General features: G+C 39.7%; 1 protein-coding gene across 3 annotated transcripts in view; it reads right to left on the reverse strand.

The window, feature by feature from the left end:
- Positions 1 to 27,584, reverse strand: part of enox2 (ecto-NOX disulfide-thiol exchanger 2) — a 616,994-nt gene that overhangs the window by 178,277 nt on the left and 411,133 nt on the right. For all 3 annotated transcript variants that reach the window (XM_062990318.1, XM_062990353.1, XM_062990367.1), the window contains one exon: positions 12,066 to 12,197. In XM_062990318.1, coding sequence (XP_062846388.1) covers positions 12,066 to 12,197 — 132 coding nt within the window. The remainder of the gene's footprint in view (positions 1 to 12,065; positions 12,198 to 27,584) is intronic.

Consider the following 27,584-nt stretch of genomic DNA (forward strand, 5'->3'; position numbering starts at 1 on the left):
CTCCAGCAGCACTGCTGTGTCTGATCCACTCATACCAGCACAACACACACTAATGTAGAGAAACAGATGGACTACAGTCAGTAATTGTAGAACTACAAAGTGCCTCTATATGGTAAGTGGAGCTGATAAAATGGACAGTAAGTGTAGAAACAATGAGGTGGTTTTATTGTTATGGCTGATCAGTGATGGCTACAAATTTGTAGAAGCACAGTTGAGGAAAGTCAGATCAACTTAATTTATATAGCGCTTTTTACAACAGACATTGTTTTTAAACAACCGTACTAAGCCCAGCATTAGAGCATCAACAGGGTAAATCTTTGAGAAAGAAACTGTGATAAATATAAATATTTCCACCTGAAGCGAAATAATGCTCAACAAGGTGCAAGTTAATAGGAACGGACACAACAGTTACGTGTGCCTCCGCACCCTATCTGCCAACCAAATTTGAAAAGGCAGAAGGACATATTTTCATAACCGAGTCACACCCTGATCTCCAGTGCAGACACATTTTCATTAAGCTTTACCTTTTTAATAGATGCAGACAAACTAGCCCTATTTCTTTGGGTACAGAGAAATCACAAACTGTAGTCAATCACAATCTATAACAAAGATTTATGAGACCATGCCAGAAATTAAAATGACCATTATGATCATGAACTTTTACACCAGAAAATTATTAATCTAGATCTAGTGTGTATATCTGACCTACGTTTGACTTGAATGAAAAATGTAAATTATCCATCAGCATATCACCTCTCCAAATGAGAAGTCTAATTCACTCTTCACCAGTGATCCTGCATAGGTGCAGTAAATACTGCTCCTGAAATTTAATAGGATGAAAAGAAGTCGTGTGGGTGGCTTGAGTATACTCACAGTCCTCACAGTTTGAAATATGCACTCATACCAGAGCAAAGCAATGAATATATTTCAGCTGTGAATATATAAAGCACACCCAGAGGCGGTTCCAGCGAGGAGAAAAGCCATGCATGCAGTAATCCCCGAGGAGACCTTCGGTCAAAAGCACAAGCGGTTTTCTCAGAGCTGTACTCTGCTACATCACTTATTACATTATTTACTCTAGATTCAGATCTGTACACTGTGGGAAAAGCTTCTTCTTTATCTCTGCTGCTGCTCGTGGACGAGATTTTCAAGATACACTATATGGCCAAAAGTATCCAGACACCTTACGATTAGCTTCTTGGACACCTATTTCAAAACTGTTGGCATTAACATAGTCCAATCACCACCCTATTTATTTATTTATTTATTTATTAATGCACTTACTCCTGATTTAGCGCAGTCACTTTGTCATCCGCTGCTGAGGGATACCCAAATGCATCCAAGGAGAGCATGTCGCTGCCCACGCCTCTTCCGACACGTGCACAGCGCACAGACGTCTCGTCTGCCAATCAGGGTCCTTACACAGCAAATGAAGATCCCACCCGCACATAGTCCGGTTATCCCACCCTAGCAGATACGATGGGTTTGATCCCAAGGTGGGGCGGTCTGGGTCCTTTCTGTGTGGAGTTTGCATGTTCTCCCCATGTCTGCGTGGGTTTCCTGCGGGAGCTCCGGTTTCCTCCCACAGTCCAAAAACATTCAGTCAGGTTAATTGGAGACAGTGAATGGGTGTGTGTATGAGTGTGTGTCTGCCCTGTGATGGATTGGCGGCCCGTCGAGGGTGTTACTGTGTGCCTTGCCCCAAATTGAAAAAGCTGCTCCAGCACCCCCCTGTGACCCTGATTGGATAAGCAGTTAAGAAAGTGAGTGAGTGAGTGAGTAAATACCCAGCTGTGCTATTCACTATGTACAGACATGACTGTCTAGGGCGGCACAGTGGCTCGGTGGGTAGCACTGTTGTCTCACAACAAGTAGGACCTGGGTTCGATTCCCAGGTTGAGCAGTCCAGGTCCTTTCTGTGTGGAGTTTGCATGTTCTCCCCGTGTCTGCGTGGGTTTCCTATCAATAAGCAATAAGTATCTGCTGCAGGCACTGCCAATTATGCCCAATGGATGGTGCCCAGCCGACCGGTGGCAACGCCGAGTTTCGAACCGAAGAATTCAGAATCTCAGTGCTGGTGCGCCACCTGGGTGCCTATTTTTAATGCAAAAACAGCTACTAGGGTGACCATATATAGGTTTTCCAAAAAAGAGGACACTTGGCAGGATGGCTGCATGGGCCAGCTGGACACTCGCAATGGGTGGAAAATTTGGTTCGCAGGGGGCAGGGGTTGGAGCTACTTTTTAACAAAACAACTAACAACAAATGCATTGATGGTCAGATAATGTTATTACTTTCAATTTAGATTTAAGCCCTAAACAATAATAACAAATAACATAGTTCCTCAGTAGACCTATTTTGACAGAATGTGGCGCTATCCCGGAGTTGACAATAACCTTAGTTATTGTCTTAGTACGCATATTTGAAAATGTTCATGCTGTTTCACAATTAGGGAAAGCCTTTTTAATAAGGCAGACGTATAGTCCATTGATCTGTAGCTGTGTGATGCTTCGTGGCGAGAAATGCAAAAACTCCCTCTGCAGCAGTACCAACATGTTTTACCCAATCTCACAAAATAGTTTACTTACCTGACGAACTCTCTCTTCTTTAGCTGCAGTTTTGGTGTTTTGCTGAACTAGCACCTTTATTTGACACGTTGCAGGTCATGCTCCCCACGACCGAAAAAAACCCCCCACAGATTTTTTCTGTAATTCATCTGTGGATTTTCATTAGTGAATAGCGCACAATGACTACAAAAGCCGAATCCTGGACATGTTTGGTGATTTAGAAATCCTGGTCAGACGCATTTTCTAGGTCCAAAAAAGAGGACATGTCCGGGAAAAAGAGGACATATTATCACCCTAGCCTTTACCCTTATGGTAAGGCTTACCAAAAAAAAAAAAGTAGGCCTGTTTGGAATTTATGCTTATTTAACCAAAAGAACACTTGTGAGGTTGGGCACTCATTTACATTTTCAGCATTTAGCAGACACCGAGTAGTATGGCAGTCTACAGTCTTAACAGCAATTGAGGGTTAAGGGCCTTGCTCAAGGGCCCAACAGCAGCAACCTGGTAGTGGTGGAGCTTGAACCAGTGACCTTCTGATTACTAGTCCAGTACCTTAACCACTAGGGTACTTCTCTTTCTCTCTCACACTCATGATAAACAAGAAAGCCTTGCTTGCAATCAACGTTTCAAGTCACCCAGTGGTTTCTAACAGGGTAAAGGTCAGGGATCTGTGTAGTTTCTTCACACCAAACTTGTCAAATCATGTCTTTAGTGAGCTTGCTGGACAAAAGAGAAATGGTCTTTCCCAAACTGTCCACACATACAGTATTTGGAGGCATATAATTTATTTTACATCATTGATCTAATACGTTTGACGAACCCAGTAATTAAAAGGGGTGTCCGAATACTCTCCTCCCCCTTTTTCTCCCACTGCTCCATGCCCCTCCGACACGTGTACAGCAATCGAACATCTTATCACCTACACTTGACGAGTGCAGTGCGGTACAGCGCTGTGCACAGAGGGCCACACCTTCTACCGCACTCCTTCCCCATCTCTGTGCAGGCGCCACCAACCAGCCAGCAGAGGTCGTAATCGCACTAGTCTGAGAGAGATTCCCCATCCGGCTTAGTCCCGCCCCTTATCTGAACAACAGGCCAATCGTTGTTTATGTAGCCGCTCAGCCTCAGCCGGCAAGGCAGAGCCGAGATTCGATACGATGTATTCGTGATCTCAGCTCTGGTGAACAGCGTGTGTTTTACCGCTGCGCCACCTGAGCGGTGTCCGAATACTTTTGTCCATATTGTATACCTTGCATTCTGTTGTGTGTCATGAATTCTACGCTAAAAAATCAGTCACATCCACCAACAGCAGTATGACTGGCTGCTATCAAGTAAGAAGCAGCAAAAGCAATTTGCACTACCTTGAACATTGTGCAGCGCTCAGATTTACAGCTTTGCCACCTTGCTTTGATGCCTTGCCGCTGCTCCTAAAGTTCAATCAGTTCACTGACCTTTCAAAACATCACCAGTGAGGCAAAAGATTTATTTGACATACATTAAAATGACTCATTACTTTGAGTCGTATCAAGTGGCTCAGAAAATAAAGAAAGTGGCTCTTCGTTTAGTAGAATTGACAGGTTTTTTAATGTATGGACAACAAACTGTGACACATAAAGGTCCAGTCAGCACTTTTATGCTACTTGCTTATTATTTCTATATTGATATTTGTGTAAGGTGTGTAAATTGCGTTAGCCGACTACTTCTGGAAATCCAGGGTTCGAATCCACAGCTGTAAAATGACATCCCTACATACATGACATCTATGTACAAACTAAGTCTGAGAGGGGTGGTGGTGGCTAAGGTCCCACAATAAATTGGCATCTTATTTGGGTTGGTTTTTAACCAACCTAAACACTGCCACATCACCCCACTGCTGCGTTCTCTTCACTGGCTTCCTGTAGCTGCCCGCATTCAGTTTAAAACACTAATGCTCTCCTACAAAGCCAAAAATGGACCAGCCCCAAGTTACAGTCGAGGTCTAATCAAACCCAGCTCTGTATCACGCAACCTCCGAGCCACTAGTCTTGCTCGACTTGATCCTCCACCCAGGACTCAAGGAAGACGAGCATCAAGGCTCTTCTCTGTACTTGCACCCAAGTGGTGGAACTTGCTCTGTATGTCCGAACATCTGAGTCTCTACCCGTCTTCAAAAGACGATTAAAAACCCACCTCTTTACTAAGCACTTAAGCTGACTTGTACTTACTTACTCACTTACTTACTAATGCTCTTATTCTTAATAATTTCTTGCAAAACCCTTTGGTTCTAACAGGGTTTCAACAGATTTGTGTTCTTGGACTGTTGTCTACTTAAATTGATTAATTAGACATACTACAGATATGGCCAACAGTACGTGAACACCGGACCACGTCTGCTTGCTCGACATCTTATTCGAAAAGCATTTGGGTTAATATGAAGGAGAAATTTGGAAATGTTCACACAGTGTTGAGGTGTGTTTATGGGAATATGTGCTATTCAATCCCAAAAGTGTTCAAAAGGGTGGTTCCCGTCTACATCAAATGAGGCACAGCATTTCTTTATGGCCATTGTTTTGTGCAGAGGCAAGTCCCCAAACTTTTGACACACATTTGAAAGCATGTAATACATTTTTAAGAACTGATTTCATACACTTGTTTGCAAGGAGTCTGGCTGAAACAACTGTGCCAGATTGTGTATTAAAAAAATAATAGGAAGAACAATCTGGGACCAAATTGGACGGTTACTCTGCATATCTAATAAGTTCTGGTTGTTTTTAATCCAAGTGCAGTTCAGTTTGCTAACCAGCTGCTGGTTTGCTAACAGTGGTCTTGGCATGGTTGCTATGGTAGCGATGTTTAATGTAATGTAAAGTGACCAGCTTTATTTTCCAGATCAGCCCAGAATGGCCTAAATGTTATTTACTATATACTGTAAAAACACTCACTGTAAACACACTCTTACTTTATTTCTTAATAAATTAAAGAATTCATTGTATTAAAAATGTAATTAGAGATGATAAATGTATGAAAGAAAAAAAACAGCAAGACAATACAATAACCTTTTTTAATCAATACAAATAATTGGAAATTAAATAATTAATCAATATGCATGATTGAAATCATCGATAGGTTGATGAGATATGAAATAAGGACTGTTGTTGATTTTGAAGTATATAAACACCAATCAGCCATAACATTAAAACCACATCCTAGTTTCTACTCACTGTCCATTTTATCAGCTCCACTTACCATATAAAAGCACTTCGTAGTTCTACAATTACTGACTGTAGTCCATCCATTTCTCTACATACCTTTTTAGCCTGCTTTCACCCTGTTCTTCAATGGTCAGGGCCACCACAGAGCAGGTATTATTTAGGTGGTGGATGATTCTCAGCACTGCAGTGACACTGGCATGGTGGTGGTGTGTTAGTGTGTGTTGTGCTGGTATGAGTGGATCAGACACAGCAGCACTGCTGGAGTTTTTAAATATCGTGTCCACTCACTGTCCACTCTATAAGACACTCCTACCTAGTTGGTCCACCTTGTAGATGTAAAGTCAAAGACGATTGCTCATCTATTGCTGCTGTTTGAGTTGGCACACACTAATTGAGGAACAGGGTAAAAGCAGGCAAAAAAAGTATGTAGAGAAACAGATGGACTACAGTCAGTAATTGTAGAACTACAAAGTGCTTCTATATAGTAAGTGGAGCTGATAAAATTTACAGCGAGTGTAAAAACAAGGTGGTCATAATGTTATGCCTGATCGGTGTAAAAAGACTTAGTATCTTAACCTTTAAACTTCAAGGTTAAGGTGGATTGGTAATCGGAAGGGTTCAAGCCCCACATCTGCCAGGTTACCACTGTTGGGCTCCTGAGCAAGGTCCTTAACCCTGATGGATAAAAGCATCCACTAAATGCTATAAATGTAAATGTCAAGATATGATACAACAGTACAAACGTAGCATTAAAAAACAAAAGGTCAATTGTGACTAGACTCATGTGTGTGCAAAACACAATACAGTGTTGAATGATATGAATACAAAGAAGGACATTACAAGGTTGAAAAACTGGCATCACTCTTTTACTATGGCAAAATCATACCATCTAACTAGTTCTTCACACACCAGTTTTCTGGTGTGTTACAATGAACAATTCAATATGTCAACACCTAAACTGACAGAAAATCATAGAAGTAGATGTGTCTGGAGACAACCGCTTAGTGCTAAATGAGTTGGGATCCAGTTGTAAACATGGCAGGATTTACTGCAAATAGTCAATAGTACAGTAAGTACTGAACTGAAAGGAATTAACTGACAGTCTGAAGCAAAGCTGTCTGGAAGAGATTTCTCTTCCCACTTGCACACAAAGCAACTAAGCTGCAGTGGACTAACAGTTTCTGTCACTGGACTGTATATGACAGGAAACCTGTACCAGATTCAGACTTCAGACAGAGTCTTGGCTTTGCCTTAACTGTAAAGATGCAAGGTGATGGATCAACCAAAATAATTCTATTGACTTTGTGTTTAAAGACAATAACATTGGTCTTTTGGTTGGTATCTACTTGAAACGAACACGACAATGGAACAGTTCTGCACAACTACATGTTGTCCAAGCATAACGCAACTGTACTGTATGTAAGACTGGTTTAATGATCATGGTGGATAACTGGGACTGTTTGACCAATTTCCTAATTGAGAATTTGGGTTTTAACATTAGGTGACATGTTCAAATAGCCATTTTTTCCACACAAGGTGGAAAAGTGAGCTAATCACATTGATGAAGTGGCACACTTGTGCTTGCCCTTTTGAGATGCATCATTCAACTCTGAAGTTCCACAGCCTAGCTTTTATGGCATAGCATTGGAAACCTTGGGTTAAATAAATAAGTCTTCCTAATCAATACGGCCTTCGTCGAAAATTTGTACCCTTAAACTCGACGTTTTCCTTAAACTTTACGTGTGAGCGACTGTCACTTCGTTCAGCGGTCGGCTTGAGCGGTGTGGCAAAACATAAAAATATTTAGATCAAACAAACCAGCGGAATCTCACAATCACAATTATGCTATGATAATGTTTTGTTATCATTGCAAAATGAAAGCGCACGGTAAACAGGAGCACTGCGACCCAGCATAAAATCATTACCGCTGTTTACCTGAGCTTCTCTTCTTCATATTGAGACCAGATTTATATCCGTGTGTTGTTCAATTAGGAATATAATAAACTTGTTTTTCTTCTTCTGTTTCCAGAATAATTCCAGAATATATATCCATATTCAACTGTGTTTGTCTAACTAACGAAAACCAAACAAATGAACTGATTCATGGAGTCGTTTGTGCACAACATCATAATGAAATAAGTTAATCTTTACCATAGACAAAAGAACAGGTCCCTGATTCGATTCCAATGAATAATTCATTTGAAAAGAGTCGTTTCTGAGTGATTCAGTTTACTCAGTGATGCAGATTGCTTTTTTCACAGACTGAGGTGAAGAAATGGGCGAGGGTAAATTTCATGTGTATGGACAGAGTCTGACAGCTAAAGAGCCAAAAAGGCACAAATGTGTTGATTAATGACACTATAAAGTACAATTAATTCATCTTACATATTAGTTCTGCAATATACTGCAATACTTTAATGAACAATAAATAATAAAGTGCAGGTTTTATTGTATTTTTATATTGATTTTTAACTGTTTTTAATTGTATTTTAGTGTTTTAATATTATACGTGTATACGTGTCAAAAACAACCTCATTATTTTACAGTAGCCTAAATTATATGCAGTTACACGGGAACATGGAACACATTAACAGGTTTCCCATACATCCATATGATAACCAAAAAATACTCTTTTAAACTCAACGCCACTCCGGAACAAATTGCCGTTGAGTTTCAAGGTACCACTCTAATACGAAATACAACAAAATAAAATAACATCATTATTATTATTATTAATTTAGTGATTATGTAAAACACTATTAAAGTAACTACAAAATAGCTATTGTTTGTTTGTTTATTAGAATTTTAACGTCATGTTTTACACTGGTTACATTCATGACAGGAAGGGTAGTTAGTCCTTACACAAGATTCATCAGTTCACACAAGGTTATATCCAACACAGTCATGGACAATTTAGTATCTCCAGTTCACCTCACTTGCATGTCTTTGGACTGTGGGAGGAAACCAGAGCACCCAGAGTAAACCCACGCAGACACGGGGAGAACATGCAAACCACACAAAAAGGACACGGACCGCCCCACCTGGGGATCGAACCCAGGACCTTCTTGCTGTGAGGCGACAGTGCTACCCACTTAGCCACCGTGCTGCCCAAATAGCTATTAATAAATATAAACATTTAAGTACATTTTAACTGGATTTAAATACATTAATTACATAATCTTGGAAACCAGATGATATTCCTGAGTTTAGGAATAACATAAATAAAACATAATTCACTGGTTAAGATTACAGTGATCCTCAGGCAGGCAAGTCATGTGTCTAAGATGGGCTATCCTGCTTTACAAGATCAGCAGGATGCACATAACCAATACATAACCATTTAGGCCATTAAAAGTCATGAGAACTACTTGAATTTTCTGGTGAAGACACAATACATTTCTAATATTTAAGTTTCTAATATTTAAGTTTTGGCTTAAAGAAAGCAAATGCAGAACAGCCAGCTGGAGGTCCTAACAACAAATAACATGTAATACTGTTGGCAAGTTGCATATTATGAGCTAAATGAAGCACTCTGGGAACTGTGATTAAAACAGAATCATGAGCAGAGTGTTTAATTACACTACTGCACATGTTGTAAAACAGCGCATGGTAAAACCAGTAAAAACAAAATGCCAAGCTGCTATTATTGGGCCCTAGAGCAAGGCCCTTATCCCTCAATTGCTTGGACTGCATATGGTCACAGTTGTAAGTCACTTTGGATAAAAGCAACTGCTAAATGCTGTAAACGTAAATGCTACATTGTGCTCTATAAGTAATGCATTTGGCGGACAACTTGTAACTGAGACAGGATACAAGCCAAGCAATGATGGGCCAAACCATGGCCTTTCCAAAAAAATGTTCCAGTACCTTAATGCTTGAGCCACCTCTGCCCTGCTTTGTTCTTTACACATCCAACAGCATTATATCCTGGTATTCTGGTTGCCATGACAGCCCTATTCCTAAAAGAAGATTGTCCAGGAGGATAGATGCTGGCAGCTGCGCAGGCTTAAGTCCTCCATCCACCTCTGGTGTAACACATACCAGCGCAGCAGCTGATGTGTTCTCTCTCCAGCTGGTAGAAGCAGGTTTTCCTTCGTGTAATAAAGGCATGAGTGGTGCAATTCACTACCATAAAGCAGCCAGCCAAAAAAGCCCCGAAACGAATTATCCACGCTGATGGGAAAGCGAGAGCATGCTTAACATTCTTATACGTGCTTCCCAGTATCCCCACATACCTGTAAAGCTAACCAGAATGCTTATCTAATGGCTATTAGGACTGTCGGTGGTCTATTCCCTTTGAACTGATGACAAACATCAGACGTGAGCCACACAGCAGCAAACAGTTGAACAGCAATAAGTAAACAAACACGAGACCTTGTAATGAACACATCTTGGTTACTGACGCTTCATATCTGTTGCTGTTAATCCATGTGGTGTGTCTAGTGTGTATTTAATAGCAATAATTGCAACACACTTCATTCTGAAACCATTAGCGCCTGTTTGTGCGAGGCGAATGGTAAACACTGAAAAAAATTTGATGAAATCTGGTTCACTGCAGGAAGCGCTACAGACCAAAGACTGAATGGGTACTGGTGATGAATCTAACAATGATCAGGTCATTTTAAGTTAATTCATTACATTAACCATGTCTGTCTTTTTAAAAGCCTAGAGTGAATAAATTTCAGGACCAAAAGTATGTAAAAAGATAAACTGATAACCTGATAACCAAATCCAATCTAAGTAGGGCTATATATTAACTAAATACAAACAAATGTACAATTCAGTGATATTTTTTCTTCAGCTTGTTAGGAATACAGGCTCAGTAAAATTCTTTTACCATCCACTATTAACCCCTTTATGGATGCTTATGAACAAACATTTAAAAACGTTTATTCCGTGCAGTCAGTGCTGTGGCAGGAGACTGGGTTCGCTTTAAACATAAACACCATTCCTGGAAAAATTGAGGTGTTTTAAAAAAGGCAATAAATCTATCTATCTATCTATCTATCTATCTATCTATCTATCTATCTATCTATCTATCTATCTATCTATCTATCTATCTATCTATCTATCTATCTATCTATCTATCTATCTATCTATCTATCTATCTATCTATCTATCTCCATTTACCCGTCTATCTATCTATCTATCTATCTATCTATCTATCTATCTATCTATCTATCTATCTATCTATCTATCTATCTATCTATCTATCTATCTTATCTATCTATCTATCTATCTATCTATCTATCTATCTATCTCCATTTACCCGTCTATCTATCTATCTATCTATCTATCTATCTATCTATCTATCTATCTATCTATCTATCTATCTATCTATCTATCTATCTATCTCCATTTACCCGTCTATCTATCTATCTATCTATCTATCTATCTATCTATCTATCTATCTATCTATCTATCTATCTATCTATCTATCCATCCATCCATCCATCCATCCATCCATCCATCCATCCATCCATCCATCCATCCATCCATCCATCCATCCATCCATCCATCCACCTATCCACCCCATCCATCTATGCATCAATGCATCTAACTATCCAGTAATTTATCCATCCATCCATCCATCCATCCATCTATCCATACACCCACACCCCCATCTGTCTATCCATCCATGCATCCAACCATTCAATAATTTATTCATCCATCCATCCACCCCCCCATCCATCCACCTATAATATCCTTATTTTGGTCAGCCAGAACATTAAGAATCTTTTCTTTGTACAATTGTATGATAATTTATGAGATTTAAGATTTATGAGAATTAACAAATCACAGATTTTTTATTACATTTCACAATTACATTTCGTCTCAACTTTTCTGGAAATTGGATTTGCAGAACACTGCCATACTAAAAAGTATGACATTACAAAGCCAACAGTGTTAATTCTTTTTTAAATATATTTTTAGTATGTAGTTTGCAATTCCAAGCTACATTGTTTGGCAAAAGGTATGTGACACAGGCATGCTGAAACAAAAAATGGCTTTTTTCAAACTGCTTTCACAACATTAAAAGCAGATCATTTTTTATATATAAATTTTTGTATACATGGGTGTGGCTATAACACCTAAGCCCTATAATTAGGATGGGTGTCTGAAAACTCTCGTTCATATAGTGTATAAAACTAAAGCTGAATTAACTAGAAATACAAGCTATTATAAACTTTTAAATTGTGTTTTTTAAATGTATATTCCAAGTCAAGTTCATCTTGTATTGAGGTGTAAATAAATTAAGGAGTGAATTAAATTTCTTTATTTATAAAATTGATTACTCCAGACTTACCTGGTAGAAGAGGCTGGCCGGTCATGCCAATGGGAGCCATACCCAGGTTGTTCATAGCAGTCGCCCAGGCATTCGGGTCGGACATGGGCATTCCCAAAGAGCCCGAGTCCATGGTAATGTTTCGCAAATTCTCTGTACAGAAGGAGGAAAAAAGAGGGAATAAAGATTTTACTTTAAATTAGCTTTAAATGCACTCTGACTTCATTTCCATACAAATTAGTCAAACATAATATTTCAAAATACAGGCTAAAAAATTCTCTTTACGCTCTGTTGGGAAGCTCCCACTGCATCTTGTAACAGTTCCTAATCAAAGTGTTTTAGATTCAGCTATAAAAATGAGCACAAGCATTTAAAAAAAACCCACAAAACTAAAAACAGACCCCCGGCATCACCGGCTCCTGCCAAGTGTGAAGGAAAAACAACAAAACATCATTCAAATCCCTTTAGGCCAGCCTGAAGCCAAATAAGCACAGAATCACTGCAAATTATGCATCAAGCTTAGGAAGCAACCTCCTTCCTTCTTTCTAGAAAGAAATGTTGAACAGCATTATTCAGCTTTCCAACCATAATCTGCTGGAGCTGACTCATATTATTAATATTTATCACACTGTAACGTCCAGAGATTAACATAATGATAAAACATTGGCTTCCTTATCAGCTATTGAAAGAGAAAAATCCACACAAGGTCAGAACCTCTTAACACTCCTCTATAACCAACTGACAGACAGCACACATGAGCTTCACTGGGAGGTGTAACGAGAACAAACATATGGTTTCCTCATGAAAAGCTTTTGGCTTTGAAGCAAATGTTCCACCCTAGCGTTTTACAGCCAGTTTAATGTCCACACAGAGGAGTGGAAATGAAATATCCATGCACGCAGCCATGCATTATATGATTGAAGCACAGCGTGCAGTAAACAAAAGAAACAGTATTAGGACATCTCTCTTAATTATAGACTTTGGGTGTTTCAGTCACATCCAGCGCTAATCGCTTTACTGAATCAATTCAACACAGTAAATGATATGCTCCCAGCTTTGTGGCAACAGTGTAAGGTGAATAACGACATGGTTTCGTTGAATTCCACTGAACACATTTGGGATGAATTAAAATGCTGATTGCAGGCCAGGCCTTCTTGTCCAACATCGTGTCACTTGTCTGAACTCACAAATGCTCTTTGGACTAAATGGGTTTCCACAGAAACTCTCCAAAATCTCCCCCAGAGAAGGCTGTTATAGCTGTGAGTTTATGATTTTGGAATACATTTGGAATGTTTAAGAAGCTTAGGGTCAGGTGTCCACATATTTTTAACCATAAAGTTTCCACAAGACACAAATAGATAGATAGATAGATAGATAGATAGATAGATAGATAGATAGATAGATAGATAGATAGATAGATAGATAGATAGATAGATAGATAGATAGATAGATAGATAGATAGATAGATAGAGCTATACTATTAAACTACACTAATCAGCCATAACATTAAAACCACCACCTTGTTTCTACACAAATTGTCCATTTTATCAGCTCCCCTTACCATATAGAAGCACTTTGTAGTTCTACAATTACTGACTGTAGTGCATCTGTTTCTCTGCATGCTTTGTTTGCCCCCTTTCATGATGTTCTTCAATGGTCAGGACCCCCACAGGACCACCACAGAGCAGGTATTATTTGGGTGGTGGATAATTCTCAGCACTGCAGTGACACTGACATGGTGGTGGTGTGTTGTGCTGGTATGAGTGGATAAGACACAGCAATGCTGATGGAGTTTTTAAACATCTCATTGTCACTGCTGGACTAAGAATAGTCCACCAACCAAAAATATCCAGCCAACAGCGCCCCGTGGGCGGCGTTCTGTGATCACTGATGAAGGTCTAGAAGATGACCAACTCAAACAGCAGCAACAGATGAGTGATCGTCTCTGACTTTACATCTACAAGGTGGACCAACTAGGTAGGAGTGTATAATAGAGTGGACAGTGAGTGGACACGGTATTTAAAAACTCCAGCATCGCTGCTGTGTCTGATCCACTCATACCAAAAAAACACACACTAACACACCACCATCATGTCAGTGTCAGAACAGGGTGAATGCAGGCTAAAAAAGTATGTAGAGAAATAGATGGACTACAGTCAGTAATTGTAGAACTACAAAGTGCTTCTATATGGTAAGTGGAGCTGATAAAATATACAGTGAGTGTAGAAACAAGGAGGTGCTTTTAATGTTATGGCTGATCAGTGTATATACAAAGTGCATAACCATATTTCTCTCTAAACTCTGAACAAGGATGAAGTGGCTATTAAAAGCGGAGGCTTAATTGTAAACTAATACACAAACGCTATGGTGGACTGTATGATTACGAAACTAAAATACTATAAAAGCAGCCCACTTTACAAAAGTACTTTACAAAACATCAACTGGTGCTCCTGCTATAGCCATTCATCGCTCGGAGCGTAAAGGAGCATAAATAGACCAACTTTCGTTTTGAAAATGTTGCCACTTCCCTTTTGCCTGATATTTGATGTACTAGTCTGTACAATACCAGGTTGGTAACGTAGTGCTATGAAGCAAATCTCAAGCCAAAACCTTAGGATCACACATATAATGTGTTGTCAAGACAGCCTCTGACCAAAGACAAACAATTACCCCCCTCCCAAACCTAATAACTGTTTGTGTCACTCTTAGCAGTAACAAGTCCAATCAAATCTCTGCAGAAATTTGGGATGTCATTTATGATGCTGTAGAGAAATTATGACCCACTTTTCCTTGCAATTTTTTATTCAGCTACATTGTCTATTCAAGTACTAGCCAAACAGTAATGGGATTCAAGATTTTGACTCTGCCATTTAAAAACCCTCATTCTTTCTTTTGACCCATTCAGATTTGGACTTGCTTGTGTGCTTTATTGTCCTGCTGCTTAACCCAACTAAGATTGAGCATTATGTCACACACTGATGGATGAACGTTCTTCTTCAGGATTTCCATATGGAGAGTTACATTCATTCTTCCATCAATTATGCCAAGTCATCCAGTTCTTGCAGAAGTAAAGTAGCCCCAGACCATGACACTACTACCATCATGTTTGACTGTTGGTATGATGTTCTTACTTTGGAACATCATACATAATGGATGGATGGATGGATATAAATAGATAGATGGATGGATATAGATAGATAGATGGATGGATGGATGGATGGATGGATGGATGGATGGATGGATGGATGGATGGATGGATGGATGGATGGATGGATGGATGGATAGATAGATAGATAGATAGATAGATAGATAGATAGATAGATAGATAGATAGATACTCTATTTATACCAAAGGAAATTATAGAATGCGTTAGCTTTATGTCAGATGTACCAGGACCTGAGTCTTCAGTCCACAAAATATTTCTTCAAAAGTATTGTGCATCATCTAGATGTTTTTTTTGCAGTTTGAGACAAGCTTTAGTGTTTTTTTTTTGGTCAGCAGTGGTTTGCGTCTGGCAACTCAAGTCTGAGTTTTTCTGTGATCTCCTGGATGAACTGTCAGTGCATTCTTGGGAAAATTCTGGTTCAAGGCTGTTTCCATTTTTCTTTTTTTGTTGATAATGGCTCTCATTATGGTTTTGCTGAAGTCCCAGAACCTTAGCAATGGTTTGTAACCATGTCCAGACTAGTAGATTTCAATCATTTTGTTCCACATCTGTATTTATTCGAATCTCTTTAGAATGTGACATCATGTCTTGCTATTTGAGACCTTCTAACCTGCTTCACATTGTCAAAGAGGTTTTGATTAAGTGATGTTTAGATTCAACAAGTCTGACAGTAATCATGCCTGGGTGTGACTAGTGAAACTGAACCCAATTACTTATCTACAGCAATGTGCATTTTTTCTACACAAATATTCTAATGAACTGCTGAGCTGGTGTATTGGCAACTCAAAACAACTCACTAGGGGAATCATTTATATTTCAATAGAATGACAAGTATGTGCAGAAGCCATTAAAATAATAAAATACCCATGGGCTTATACTTTTGGAAAACAAGTGTTAGCCTCTTCTTCCTTATTATGGTAATGTTACTAAATTAGATTATTCAAATTACACTGAAAGTGTAAAGAACTGTTCGTATTTAAAGCTGGGGGGTGACAGCTATGCACATACTTAGCTGAATGTCTGCAGCCCCGCAGTGATGTTTGCTGTGATGACAAGGTCTCATAGGAAAACTGCAAAAACTACTTTTTTAAAATATTCCACCAAATAATGAGACTGGATTACTAGACATATTAGATGTATTAGTATACAGTCACCAAGCACTTTCTTAGGTACACATATGTATTGATTCATGGCTATATACACCGATCAGCCATAACATTAAAACCACCTCCTTGTTTCTACACTCACTGTCCATTTGATCAGCTCCTCTTACCACATAGGAGCACTTTGTAGTTCTACAATTACAAACTGTAGTCCATCTATTTCTCTACATACATTCTTTAGCCTGCTTTCACCCTGTTCTTCAATGGTCAGGACCCCCACAGGACAACCACAGAGCAGGTATTATTATAGGTGGTGGATGATTCTCAGCACTGCAGTGACACTGACATGGTGGTGGTGTGTTAGTGTGTGCTGTGTTGGTATGAGTGGATCAGACACAGCAGCGCTGCTGGAGTTTTTAAATACCGTGTCCACTCACTGTCCACTCTATCAGACACTCCTACCTAGTTGGTCCACCCTGTAGACGTAAAGTCAGAGACGATCGCTCATCTATTGCTGCTGTTTGAGTTGGTCATCTTCGAGACCTTCATCAGTGGTCACAGGACGCTGCCCACGGGGCGCTGTTGGCTGGATATTTTTGGTTGGTGGACTATTCTCAGTCCAGCAGTGACAGTGAAGTGTTTAAAAACTCCAGCAGCACTGCTGTGTCTGATCCACTCATACCAGCACAACACACACTAACACACCACCACCATGTCATTGTCACTGCAGTGCTGAGAATGATCCACCACCCAAATAATACCTGCTCTGTAGTGGTCCTGTGGGGGTCCTGATTATTGAAGAACAGGGTGAAAGAGGGCTAACAAAGTATGCAGAGAGATGCAGAGAAACAGATGGACTACAGTCAGTAATTGTAGAACTACAAAGTGCTTCTATATGGTAAGTGGAGATAATAAAATTGACAGTGAGTGTAGAAACAAGTGTTTTTTACACCTAACACACAGATAAACATTGTGGTAATACAATTACTGACTGTAGCTTTTTTGTTGCTCTGTCAGTGAGGGTGAGGGAACGACACACATTTTGTCCATGATTTTTACCAGGCAACCCTAACAATGCATCAAAACTAAACACAAAATGAAATACTCCCACTGTGGTTTACAAGATGTAATGTAAAGCCTCCACATGGGGGGGTGTACGTGTACAAGTTCATTTCATGTTTATGTGCCTGTCAAAATGTGTTTATTTAATTACTATTATTTGTCAAAGCATTTCTTTTGGCTCATGGCCCACCCAATGGTCTGAAAAACCCTGCTATTAGGTGTCTTTTTTATTGTTAAATTGGGTACCAGAAAGAGGGTGACAATGTGTACAGAGCAACAGATTGCTACGGCTACAGTCAGTAACTGTAGACCCACAAAGTTAATATGTATGGTAAGTGTACTTAGATGTATGCCAACCAAGATAACCTAGTCAAAATCTAGAAGAAATTGTTGGTAGCACTGTGAACATGTACAATAGCTGGTTTGTTTGTATGTGCTCATAAATTTGGATTCATTGAGTCATTGGATTCATTGAGAATGGATGTCGGATGGTGTGTTTGATGATATTTGTAGGGATGAAATTGTTTGTTTATGGTCGGTGCACATGTACAGTGTATCACAAAAGTGAGTACACCCCTCACATTTCTGCAGATATTTAAGTATATCTTTTCATGGGACAACACTGACAAAATGACACTTTGACACAATGAAAAGTAGTCTGTGTGCAGCTTATATAACAGTGTAAATTTATTCTTCCCTCAAAATAACTCAATATACAGCCATTAATGTCTAAACCACCAGCAACAAAAGTGAGTACACCCCTAAGAGACTACACCCCTAAATGTCCAAATTGAGCACTGCTTGTCATTTTCCCTCCAAAATATCATGTGATTTGTTAGTGTTACTAGGTCTCAGGTGTGCATAGGGAGCAGGTGTGTTCAATTTAGTAGTACAGCTCTCACACTCTCTCATACTGGTCACTGAAAGTTCCAACATGGCACCTCATGGCAAAGAACTCTCTGAGGATCTTAAAAGACGAATTGTTGCGCTACATGAAGATGGCCAAGGCTACAAGAAGATTGCCAACACCCTGAAACTGAGCTGCAGCACAGTGGCCAAGATCATCCAGCGTTTTAAAAGAGCAGGGTCCACTCAGAACAGACCTCGCGTTGGTCGTCCAAAGAAGCTGAGTGCACGTGCTCAGCGTCACATCCAACTGCTGTCTTTGAAAGATAGGCGCAGGAGTGCTGTCAGCATTGCTGCAGAGATTGAAAAGGTGGGGGGTCAGCCTGTCAGTGTTCAGACCATACGCCGCACACTACATCAAATTGGTCTGCATGGCTGTCACCCCAGAAGGAAGCCTCTTCTGAAGTCTCTACACAAGAAAGCCCGCAAACAGTTTGCTGAAGACATGTCAACAAAGGACATGGATTACTGGAACCATGTCCTATGGTCTGATGAGACCAAGATTAATTTGTTTGATTCAGATGGTCTCAAGCATGTGTGGTGGCAATCAGGTGAGGAGTACAAAGATAAGTGTGTCATGCCTACAGTCAAGCATGGTGGTGGGAATGCCATGGTCTGGGGCTGCATGAGTGCAGCAGGTGTTGGGGAGTTACATTTCATTGAGGGACACATGAACTCCAATATGTACTGTGAAATACTGAAGCAGAGCATGATCCCCTCCCTCCGGAAACTGGGTCGCAGGGCAGTGTTCCAGCATGATAATGACCCCAAACACACCTCTAAGACGACCACTGCTTTATTGAAGAGGCTGAGGGTAAAGGTGATGGACTGGCCAAGCATGTCTCTAGACCTAAACCCAATAGAACATCTTTGGGGCATCCTCAAGTGGAAGGTGGAGGAGCGCAAAGTCTCGAATATCCGCCAGCTCCGTGATGTCGTCATGGAGGAGTGGAAAAGCATTCCAGTGGCAACCTGTGAAGCTCTGGTAAACTCCATGCCCAGGAGAGTTAAGGCAGTTCTGGGAAATAATGATGGCCACACAAAATATTGACACTTCAGAAACTTTCACTAAGGGGTGTACTCACTTTTGTTGCCGGTGGTTTAGACATTAATGGCTGTATATTGAGTTATTTTGAGGGAAGAATAAATTTACACTGTTATATAAGCTGCACACAGACTACTTTTCATTGTGTCAAAGTGTCATTTTGTCAGTGTTGTCCCATGAAAAGATATACTTAAATATCTGCAGAAATGTGAGGGGTGTACTCATTTTTGTGATACACTGTATATGACTGCTTGTATATTGCTCAGCAAAAATAATATCATTTCTTAAGCATTGGCGTCAGAATGAAGATCTCAGTACTGGTAATGCAATATTGGTACTGATAATGACACAGATATTGATGTGCAGTGCAACAAAAGATGTTTTCAGTATTGTTAGTGGTCTGCCAAGCTAGTTTGTACTCAAACTGTTATGACAATTTTAGCTGTGGATAAAATTAGTTCTACTAATCTTTGTTAAATTGTTTTAATTTGGCCATATTGAAGGGTTTTCAAGTCTTGCCACAACTTCTTATTAGACTTTAATCATCACTCCAAAACCTTTATTTAGTTCATTTTAAGCCACTCAGATGTGGGCTTCATTGTCCTGCTGCCTAACCAGACTTAGCTTGAGCTTTACATCACAAACTGATGGGCGTACATTTTTCTTCAGTATTTCCTAATACAGAGCAGAATCCATGGTTTCATCAATGGACACGTCAGTATTGGTACTGCAGATGAAGATAACAATTTAGATACACATTAATGGTCTGCCAAGCCATTCAGTATCCAAATGTACTTCATTGTAGACCTAACACCAAATGGTACAGTGGAAAATATTTCTATTTATTTTTTTATAGAACAATAAAATAATAATCTGTGTAACATTTTAGAAGGTATTCATGTTTGCTCTTTTGCTGTCATGACAAAATGCACTTGAATTGGCATGGACTCCACAAGTGTGTACAAAATCCCAGCATGATTATACAGCATGAACATTCCAAAAAGCATTCATGTAACTAAATGGTTGGCTTTCTCTGTCTCCAAGTACTGCCAGAATGCTTAATGGGTTTAGAACGTGACTGTGAAGGAAAGTTCACGTCTGTCAACATTTCTTTGGTATTTAAGCAGTTCTTAAATTTTTTTTGAGGTTTAAGACTGTAATAAAAAAATAATAATAATAAAAATGCAAATTAATAGCACTGTTACTAGTGGTCTTTGACTTTTGGCCTCCACCGAGTATACATAAACAAGAAAACACCCTTATTCTAACGCCTCCTCTACAAACTCAAACAATGGTCATCAATCCCCCAATGCTTCCCTCTAGTTTACATTGTTGCTTTCTCCCTCTCTCTGCCTCTTAGACACATAAATATTTCATATGGAATATTATTTCATTCAATAAACCACAACAGAGATCTTAATTTAAACCATGCCCTGCTGGATCCTGTTCCAGACAACATCAGACACCGACAGTGTGTGTTCCAGGAACTATCTCAAACCAATACTGCCAGCACATCTTAGCATCCAACCAAATCTGATTGATTCATAACAATTGACAACAAATCTGCATCAATTTTGCCATTGGAGGAAAAGAGAACCACATGACAAAGTGGTAGATTTTTCCAACTATGCTTAAGAGAACTGGATTTGCTACGATGATTACAATGACACCACTAAATTTTGAGGTGAACATAGACTCCACCATACTGGAAAAGCTTTCCACAAGATTTTGGAGTGTCTGATAGAATTGGCGCCCATCAGGGACTGACGTTGGACAAGAAGGTCTGGCTGGCAATCGACATTCCAACTCATTCTAAAGGTGTTCAATAAGGACGTCCACATACTTTTTTAAAATACTTTTTTTTTGTTTATGCATTTTCTCCCCTTTTTCTCCCTTTTAAGCGTGTCCAATTGCCCGATTGCATCGTGCTTCCTCTCCACCAATGCCGATTCCTGCTCTGATTGAGGAGAACAAAGCTAATCCACGCCCCCTCCGACACGTGGGCAGCATGTCGTATGCATCTTATCACCTGCACTTTGACGAGTGCAGTGCAGCTCAGCGTTGTGTAATTGCACCAGTCATGGGAGAGAGACCCCATCCGGCTTAGTCCCGCCAATATCTAAATAACAGGCCAATCGTTGTTCATGTGGCAGCTCAGCCTTAGCCGGTAGGCAGAGCTGAGATTCGATACGATGTATTCGAGATCCCAGCTCTGGGATAAATTACAGTAGCCCACTACTGCTGGGATCCAGGGTTTGAATCCCTAACGGTGCTATCGGTCATTTGGGCATCTACATACAGACATGATTGGCTATGTCTAAGGAATGGAGGCCTTGTAATGGACTGTTGTTGCATTGTGCCCAGTGATTCTGTAGAGCCATGCAATTTTTATAGACATGCACTGTGTCACACAGACTGGTAACACATATCATAAGAAAGCAAAATGGGACACTTCAAATACTTAGACGGTCTAAAATACACTGATTAGGCATAACATTATGACCACCTTCGTTCTATTGTGTGCTGTGGTATCTGGCACCAAGATGTTAGCAGCAGATTTTTTAACTCCTGTCACCGGTTTACCACTGTTCCTTCCTTGGAGGACTTTTGATAGATACTGACCACTGCAGACTGGGAACACCCCACAAGAGCTGCAGTTTTGGAGATGCTCTGACCCAGTCGTCTAGCCATCACAATTTGGCCCTTGTCAAACTCGCTCAAATCCTTACAATGCATAACATAATAATTTTTCCCGGTATCCTACAATGTTTTGACTCCTTGGCCGTAGAAAAGTGGTTTTGATTTTGGCTTTGGAAAAGTTTATTTTGTAATATATGGCTGTTTTGGGTCAAATGCTAGCAGTATGTATTGTTGAACACGTCCTCCGAACACATCTAGCATGGATGATGGATTTCATTGCTTCATCACTGAAAGCAATTCTGCGCTGGCCGGAGGTGGGTGAGATAAAGTTAGCCTGCGATATTGCTTTGCATCGTCTAAGTTCTCGCCGGTACTTCTGCTTAAGTAACTTATTGCCCCTCGGGTAACGTATTTATTATGGGTACTTGCAAAAACAGCTTCTCTGCACTGCTGCACGTTCATGTTTGGTGGAAAAAAAGATAATTAGATAAAAAAAAAAGTGAGCAGGACAGATGCTGGATTATTCACTGTGATCATTAAAAATCACTGTTTGCTTACAATTACAGATCAAACGAAAAAAGTGAATGAATGAACATATTTTTATGGTTATTGGTTTGAAATAATGAATCTCTTGGTACACAATATGGACGAAAGTGTCTAAACACCTCTTCTAATTAGTATAACTAAATTAGGAAAGTTTGTTTGTTTGTTTATTAGGATTTTAACGTCATGTTTTACACTTTGGTTACATTCATGACAGGAACGGTAGTTACTCATCACACAACGTTCATCAGTTCACAAGGTTATATCAAACACAGTCATGGACAATTTAGTATCTCCAATTTACCTTACTTGCATGTCTTTGGTCTGTGGGAGGAAACCGGAGCACCCGGAGGAAACCCACGCGGACATGGGAAGAACATGCAAACTCCACACAGAAAGGACCTGGACCGCTCCACTTGGGGATCGAACCCAGGACCTTCTTGCTGTGAGGCGACAGTGCTACCCACTTAGCCACCGTGTCGCCCCAAATTAGGAAAGTAAATAAAAGAAAAATACAAATGGAACAAGCAAAAATGCCTTTAATGTCAATGTAATTATTATTGTTTCTACTGTACAGTAAAACAGTCAGTAGATTGAATGATAGACGGATTCATTTATTCATTCCTACTTCATTGTATTGGCATATCAAAGCTTAGAAGGAAGTTAGGGTCAGGGTACAGGGTCAGTCAGGAGTTCAACAGTGGAAGTCTGACAGTACTGGGAAATGACCTTTCAGTCTTCTGATTAACAGTCCAGAGCTTTAGGACCTGAACCACCAGTGCAGATCAGGCCCAAACTGGAACCTGAACCTTTCCTCTTAGATTTATAAAGATACATTTTCTAAGCATATTTTTGCGGAATAGAGTGTTTCCGCTACAAAAGATGTCTTGCCTTTAGGCTGAAACTGGTGCTTTTACGCTCTTGGGCAGCTGTAACTGCCAATTGCACTCAAGTGTGGTGCACAACAACTCATCTAAGATTCAGGCATTTGGGGAAAAGAAAAACAAAGTAATAAAATAAAATAATAATAAAAAAAATACATAAATGTTTATCTCTGCAATAAATTATGCTAGCTCACTATCGCTGGGGTTCAGAGTTTGAGTGGCTGTTTGGGTGACCAGGGCCGGTGATGTATTGGCATCCTGTGCATAATGTGTTACTGCATCGCACCCAGTGATTTCAGGTAAACCAGCCCACCATGAGCCTGACCAGGACAGCAGTGGTTAAACTTGAAAATCAAGTCGTAACCTTTACTAATCACCTGTGGATTGTAATAACTAATATAAGACATAAATCTTTAAGTCCAGATCTGTTTTACCTACCATACACCTATGACAGCTTGCATGTATACAACGTGCAAGTCAGATACAGTGGTACCTTGTAACTTAATGTCCCCTAAACTCAAAATCTTTGAAACTCAAAGCCCTTCGTTGAGAAATTTGTACCCTTAAACTCAACGTCTCCCTTAAACTCAATGTGTTTTTATTTTTTATTTTTATTTATTTATTTAATTTTTTTCAAATTAACAATGAACAGTCGCTTTGTTTCACTTTTAAACTTGTGTTATAGCTCAGGGTTCTGAGAAACTGTAAGAATCAGCTTTTCCGTGAGAGTCTAAAACACTTATCATTAAAAAAAAAGCTTGAAGTGACTTAATGTATTAAAAGAATGACATAGAAAGACTAACCCTCTATTCATTACTACTGCTCATAAGTTCTCTCTACTAATGAAATTCCTCACTCATGTATTAGAACAATAAATCACGTTAAGCTTTGTGCACCATCACACTTCATAGAAAATAAAGGCACAGCCAGTGCAAAAGCTATTGTACCGCTTGTCATGTGAATGCGCCTTTACTGAACGGAATATGATATTCCAAGATCAAGCATCACCACGATTAAGAAGCATAAGGAAACAATTAAGAAGTAAAGGTGAAGTGCAGATTTTATTGTATTTAACTGTGTATAAGTGCCAAAAACAACCCCATTATTTTACATTTGCCTAAAATATACGGAGTTCCACGGGACCATGAAACGCATTAATAGATTTCCCATACATCCTTATGGGGAAAAAATACCTTGAAACTCAACACCTTTAAAACTCAACGCCACTACCAGAACCAACTGACGTCGAGTTTCAAGGTACCACTGTATAAACAAAATGTGTATAATATTGTGCTATGTTTATGATTATGACTAATCTGAAAAAAAAGGCATCAACCATTTCCTCTATCTGGTATTTCAAAAGCAAACAATAATTCAGTCTAAACAATTCTGTCAGCCTGATATTTATGCTAGTTTTCCTCACTGAATGTCAACTCACATTAAGCCGTTCTTGAGTCTCATCTGAAATACTGCTGCAACCTAGATACGAAATTACATAAGATGCCAACAAATCCGAGAGCCAAACTGAGAAAGACCTCCTGGGAGACTCTGGCAGACAGATAATCATCAGTCCTTACAGTCATCTCATTGAATCACTACCTGTCTTCCCATCACAAAGCACACAGTGGAAAAAAACACCTTCTGGTAAATCCTGTAACTGGCAGCCGAGTCCAAATGTCCAGCAGCAGAATAGCAGAGATAATATCTACATAAATCTAGCTTAGCTGTCAGGAAAAAGACTGCAAGAGTTGGCAAGGGTCAAAGTCACTGGTTGGTCAAATACAGAGTGAATGTGAGATAAAACAACATGTTCAGATAGTCTGATGAAATATTAATAGTAGATAATCAAGTTACACCAAATAATCAAGTTACACTGCAGGTCTTATAGAACAATAGGCAGTAAAGTGCTGACCAAGAAATTCTCTGAATTGTATATAGCCATTTTTTTTTTCTCCCAGCAGAACAGGCCTTCATTATAAACTGCATCACTATCACTGGCAAGAAAAATACTACAACTACCCTGGCTGCCAAACAGCATCTGGCTTCAGGGAACAATGTGAGCACCAGTAATATTTTCAGCCAAGACTGATGGCAATGCTAAACTTGATGAGTCAGGACGACTGAAGGTTTGCAGGCTGGACTCGTGACAACACTCTCTGAACCCAGTGTGATACATAATAAATGAACTGAGATGAAATTGGGAAAACTGAATTATGTAGTAACCTGCAAATCTGTGAGTTTATCCAAGCTTTTGGTTCACCGCAGATCTTTAATCATAAAAACAACATGGGGTGCTACTGAGAGACGTGCATCACGGTACGGTCATTTTCATTTTAGAGACGGTGATTATACAAGTGATACGCTATCATAAGCATACACAGAAATCAGTACAACAGCTGGAAGAAGAAATGAGAAGGAGTTTTCATTCACAAAAAGCTTTCTGTACTGCATTTTGCTGGTTCATTATACACCGAACAGCCATAACATTAAAACCACCTCCTTGTTTCTACACTCACTGTCTATTTTATCAGCTCCACTTACCATATAGAAGCACTTTATAGTTCTACAAAGGCTTTGTTAGCCTCCTTTCATGCTGTTCTTCAATGGTCAGGACTCTCCCAGGACCACTACAGAGTAGGTATTATTTAGAACCTGGTTCATTCTCAGCACTGCAGTGACACTGACATGGTGGTGGTGTGTTAGTGTGTGTTGTGCTGGTATGAGTGGATAAGTTCACGTTCAGTAAGGGCGCATTCACATGAAAAGCGGCAAAACCACTTTTGCGCTAGCTGTGCTGTTTTTTTTTTTATGAAGTGTGGTGGTGCACAAAGCTTAACGTGACTTATTGTAGTAAAACAACTATCGAGGAATTACATTAGTGGATGTAAGTTAATTATTAGGATATAAGAGAGGTTTAATTTAATTTTAATACATTAAGTCACATTAAGCTATCTTACAATAAGCGTTTTATCTTTTGGAAAAGCTGATTCTTACAATTTCTTAGAACCCCGAGCTATAACACAAGTTTAAAAGTGAAACAGGAGAAAAATCCAGCTAAACACAGATACATGTGGACGCTTTCAGAGTGAATCTGACGGTTATTCCACACAAATGCAGATTCGTCTCATATTCGCACTTTGATGATGTTTTACCGCACTGCTCAAGCCAAGAGCTGAACAAAACAGCTGTCGCACACACGTAATGTTTAAGGGTACACATTTCTAGACAAAGGGCGTCGAGTTTCAAAGATTTCGAGTTTTAGGGACGTCAAATTACAAGGTACCACTGTACACAGGTGAGTTTGAACTACTCCTCAAAAATGTGCATGACAGTAGCAATTGTACACGTCAGGGTCAGAAATATATTCATGCATGACAGTAACAATTGTACACGTCAGGGTCAGAAATATATTCATGCATGACAGTAACAATTGTACACGTCAGGGTCAGGAACATATTAAATGTTGGGCTAATGGTAGCTACTTATTGATCATACTGTTTGTTAAATGCAGCAGATCTGATCTGCATAAAGACCGAGTAACTGTAATTAGGTCTGTATTGTAATGGCCAGACGACTGAGTTGCAGTATCTCCAAAACATCAAGGGGTGTTGGCATGTAGCCAAGGTGAGTATCCACTCACAGTGGTCAGAGGAAGGACAAGCCATTAACCTCCAAAAGGGTGTTGGACGCCAGAGGACTGATTGATGCCACAGTACAAAAAGGTTATGCCTTGTGGTACGGGCCAACAGAAGAGATACTGAGGCTCAAATTGCAGATTGTTTTAATACTAATGATGAAGAGAAATAGTGTAACTGTGTAGTCACAGGCCAGACAAAGTGTCCATGCTAACTGCTGTCCACTGTCAAAAGAACTGGACATCAGAAAGACACACTATAAACCCACTACTAGTGCAACTGCCTCAAACAGCAATGAAGCCCCTCTCCCTTTCCCAGGCACAGCCAACTCTGGGTTTCAAACTCAAGAATTCAAAAATGGGAAACAGGGACTAAAACTGGACATCACAGTAATATAATAAGGTCATGTGGATGGTCAGACGCTTGTGAAGATGTGAACACTATGAAGATGGCTTAGTGGCTCTTTTTCGGAGCAAGCCCTTCAATTGGACCCTCAATGGGCACAGACTGCAGCATAAATAATTATCAACTTCCTACCTGCCATCAAATTCACCCG

Source organism: Trichomycterus rosablanca, chromosome 1 (genome assembly GCF_030014385.1).
Source record: "Trichomycterus rosablanca isolate fTriRos1 chromosome 1, fTriRos1.hap1, whole genome shotgun sequence".
Lineage (NCBI taxonomy): Eukaryota > Metazoa > Chordata > Actinopteri > Siluriformes > Trichomycteridae > Trichomycterus > Trichomycterus rosablanca.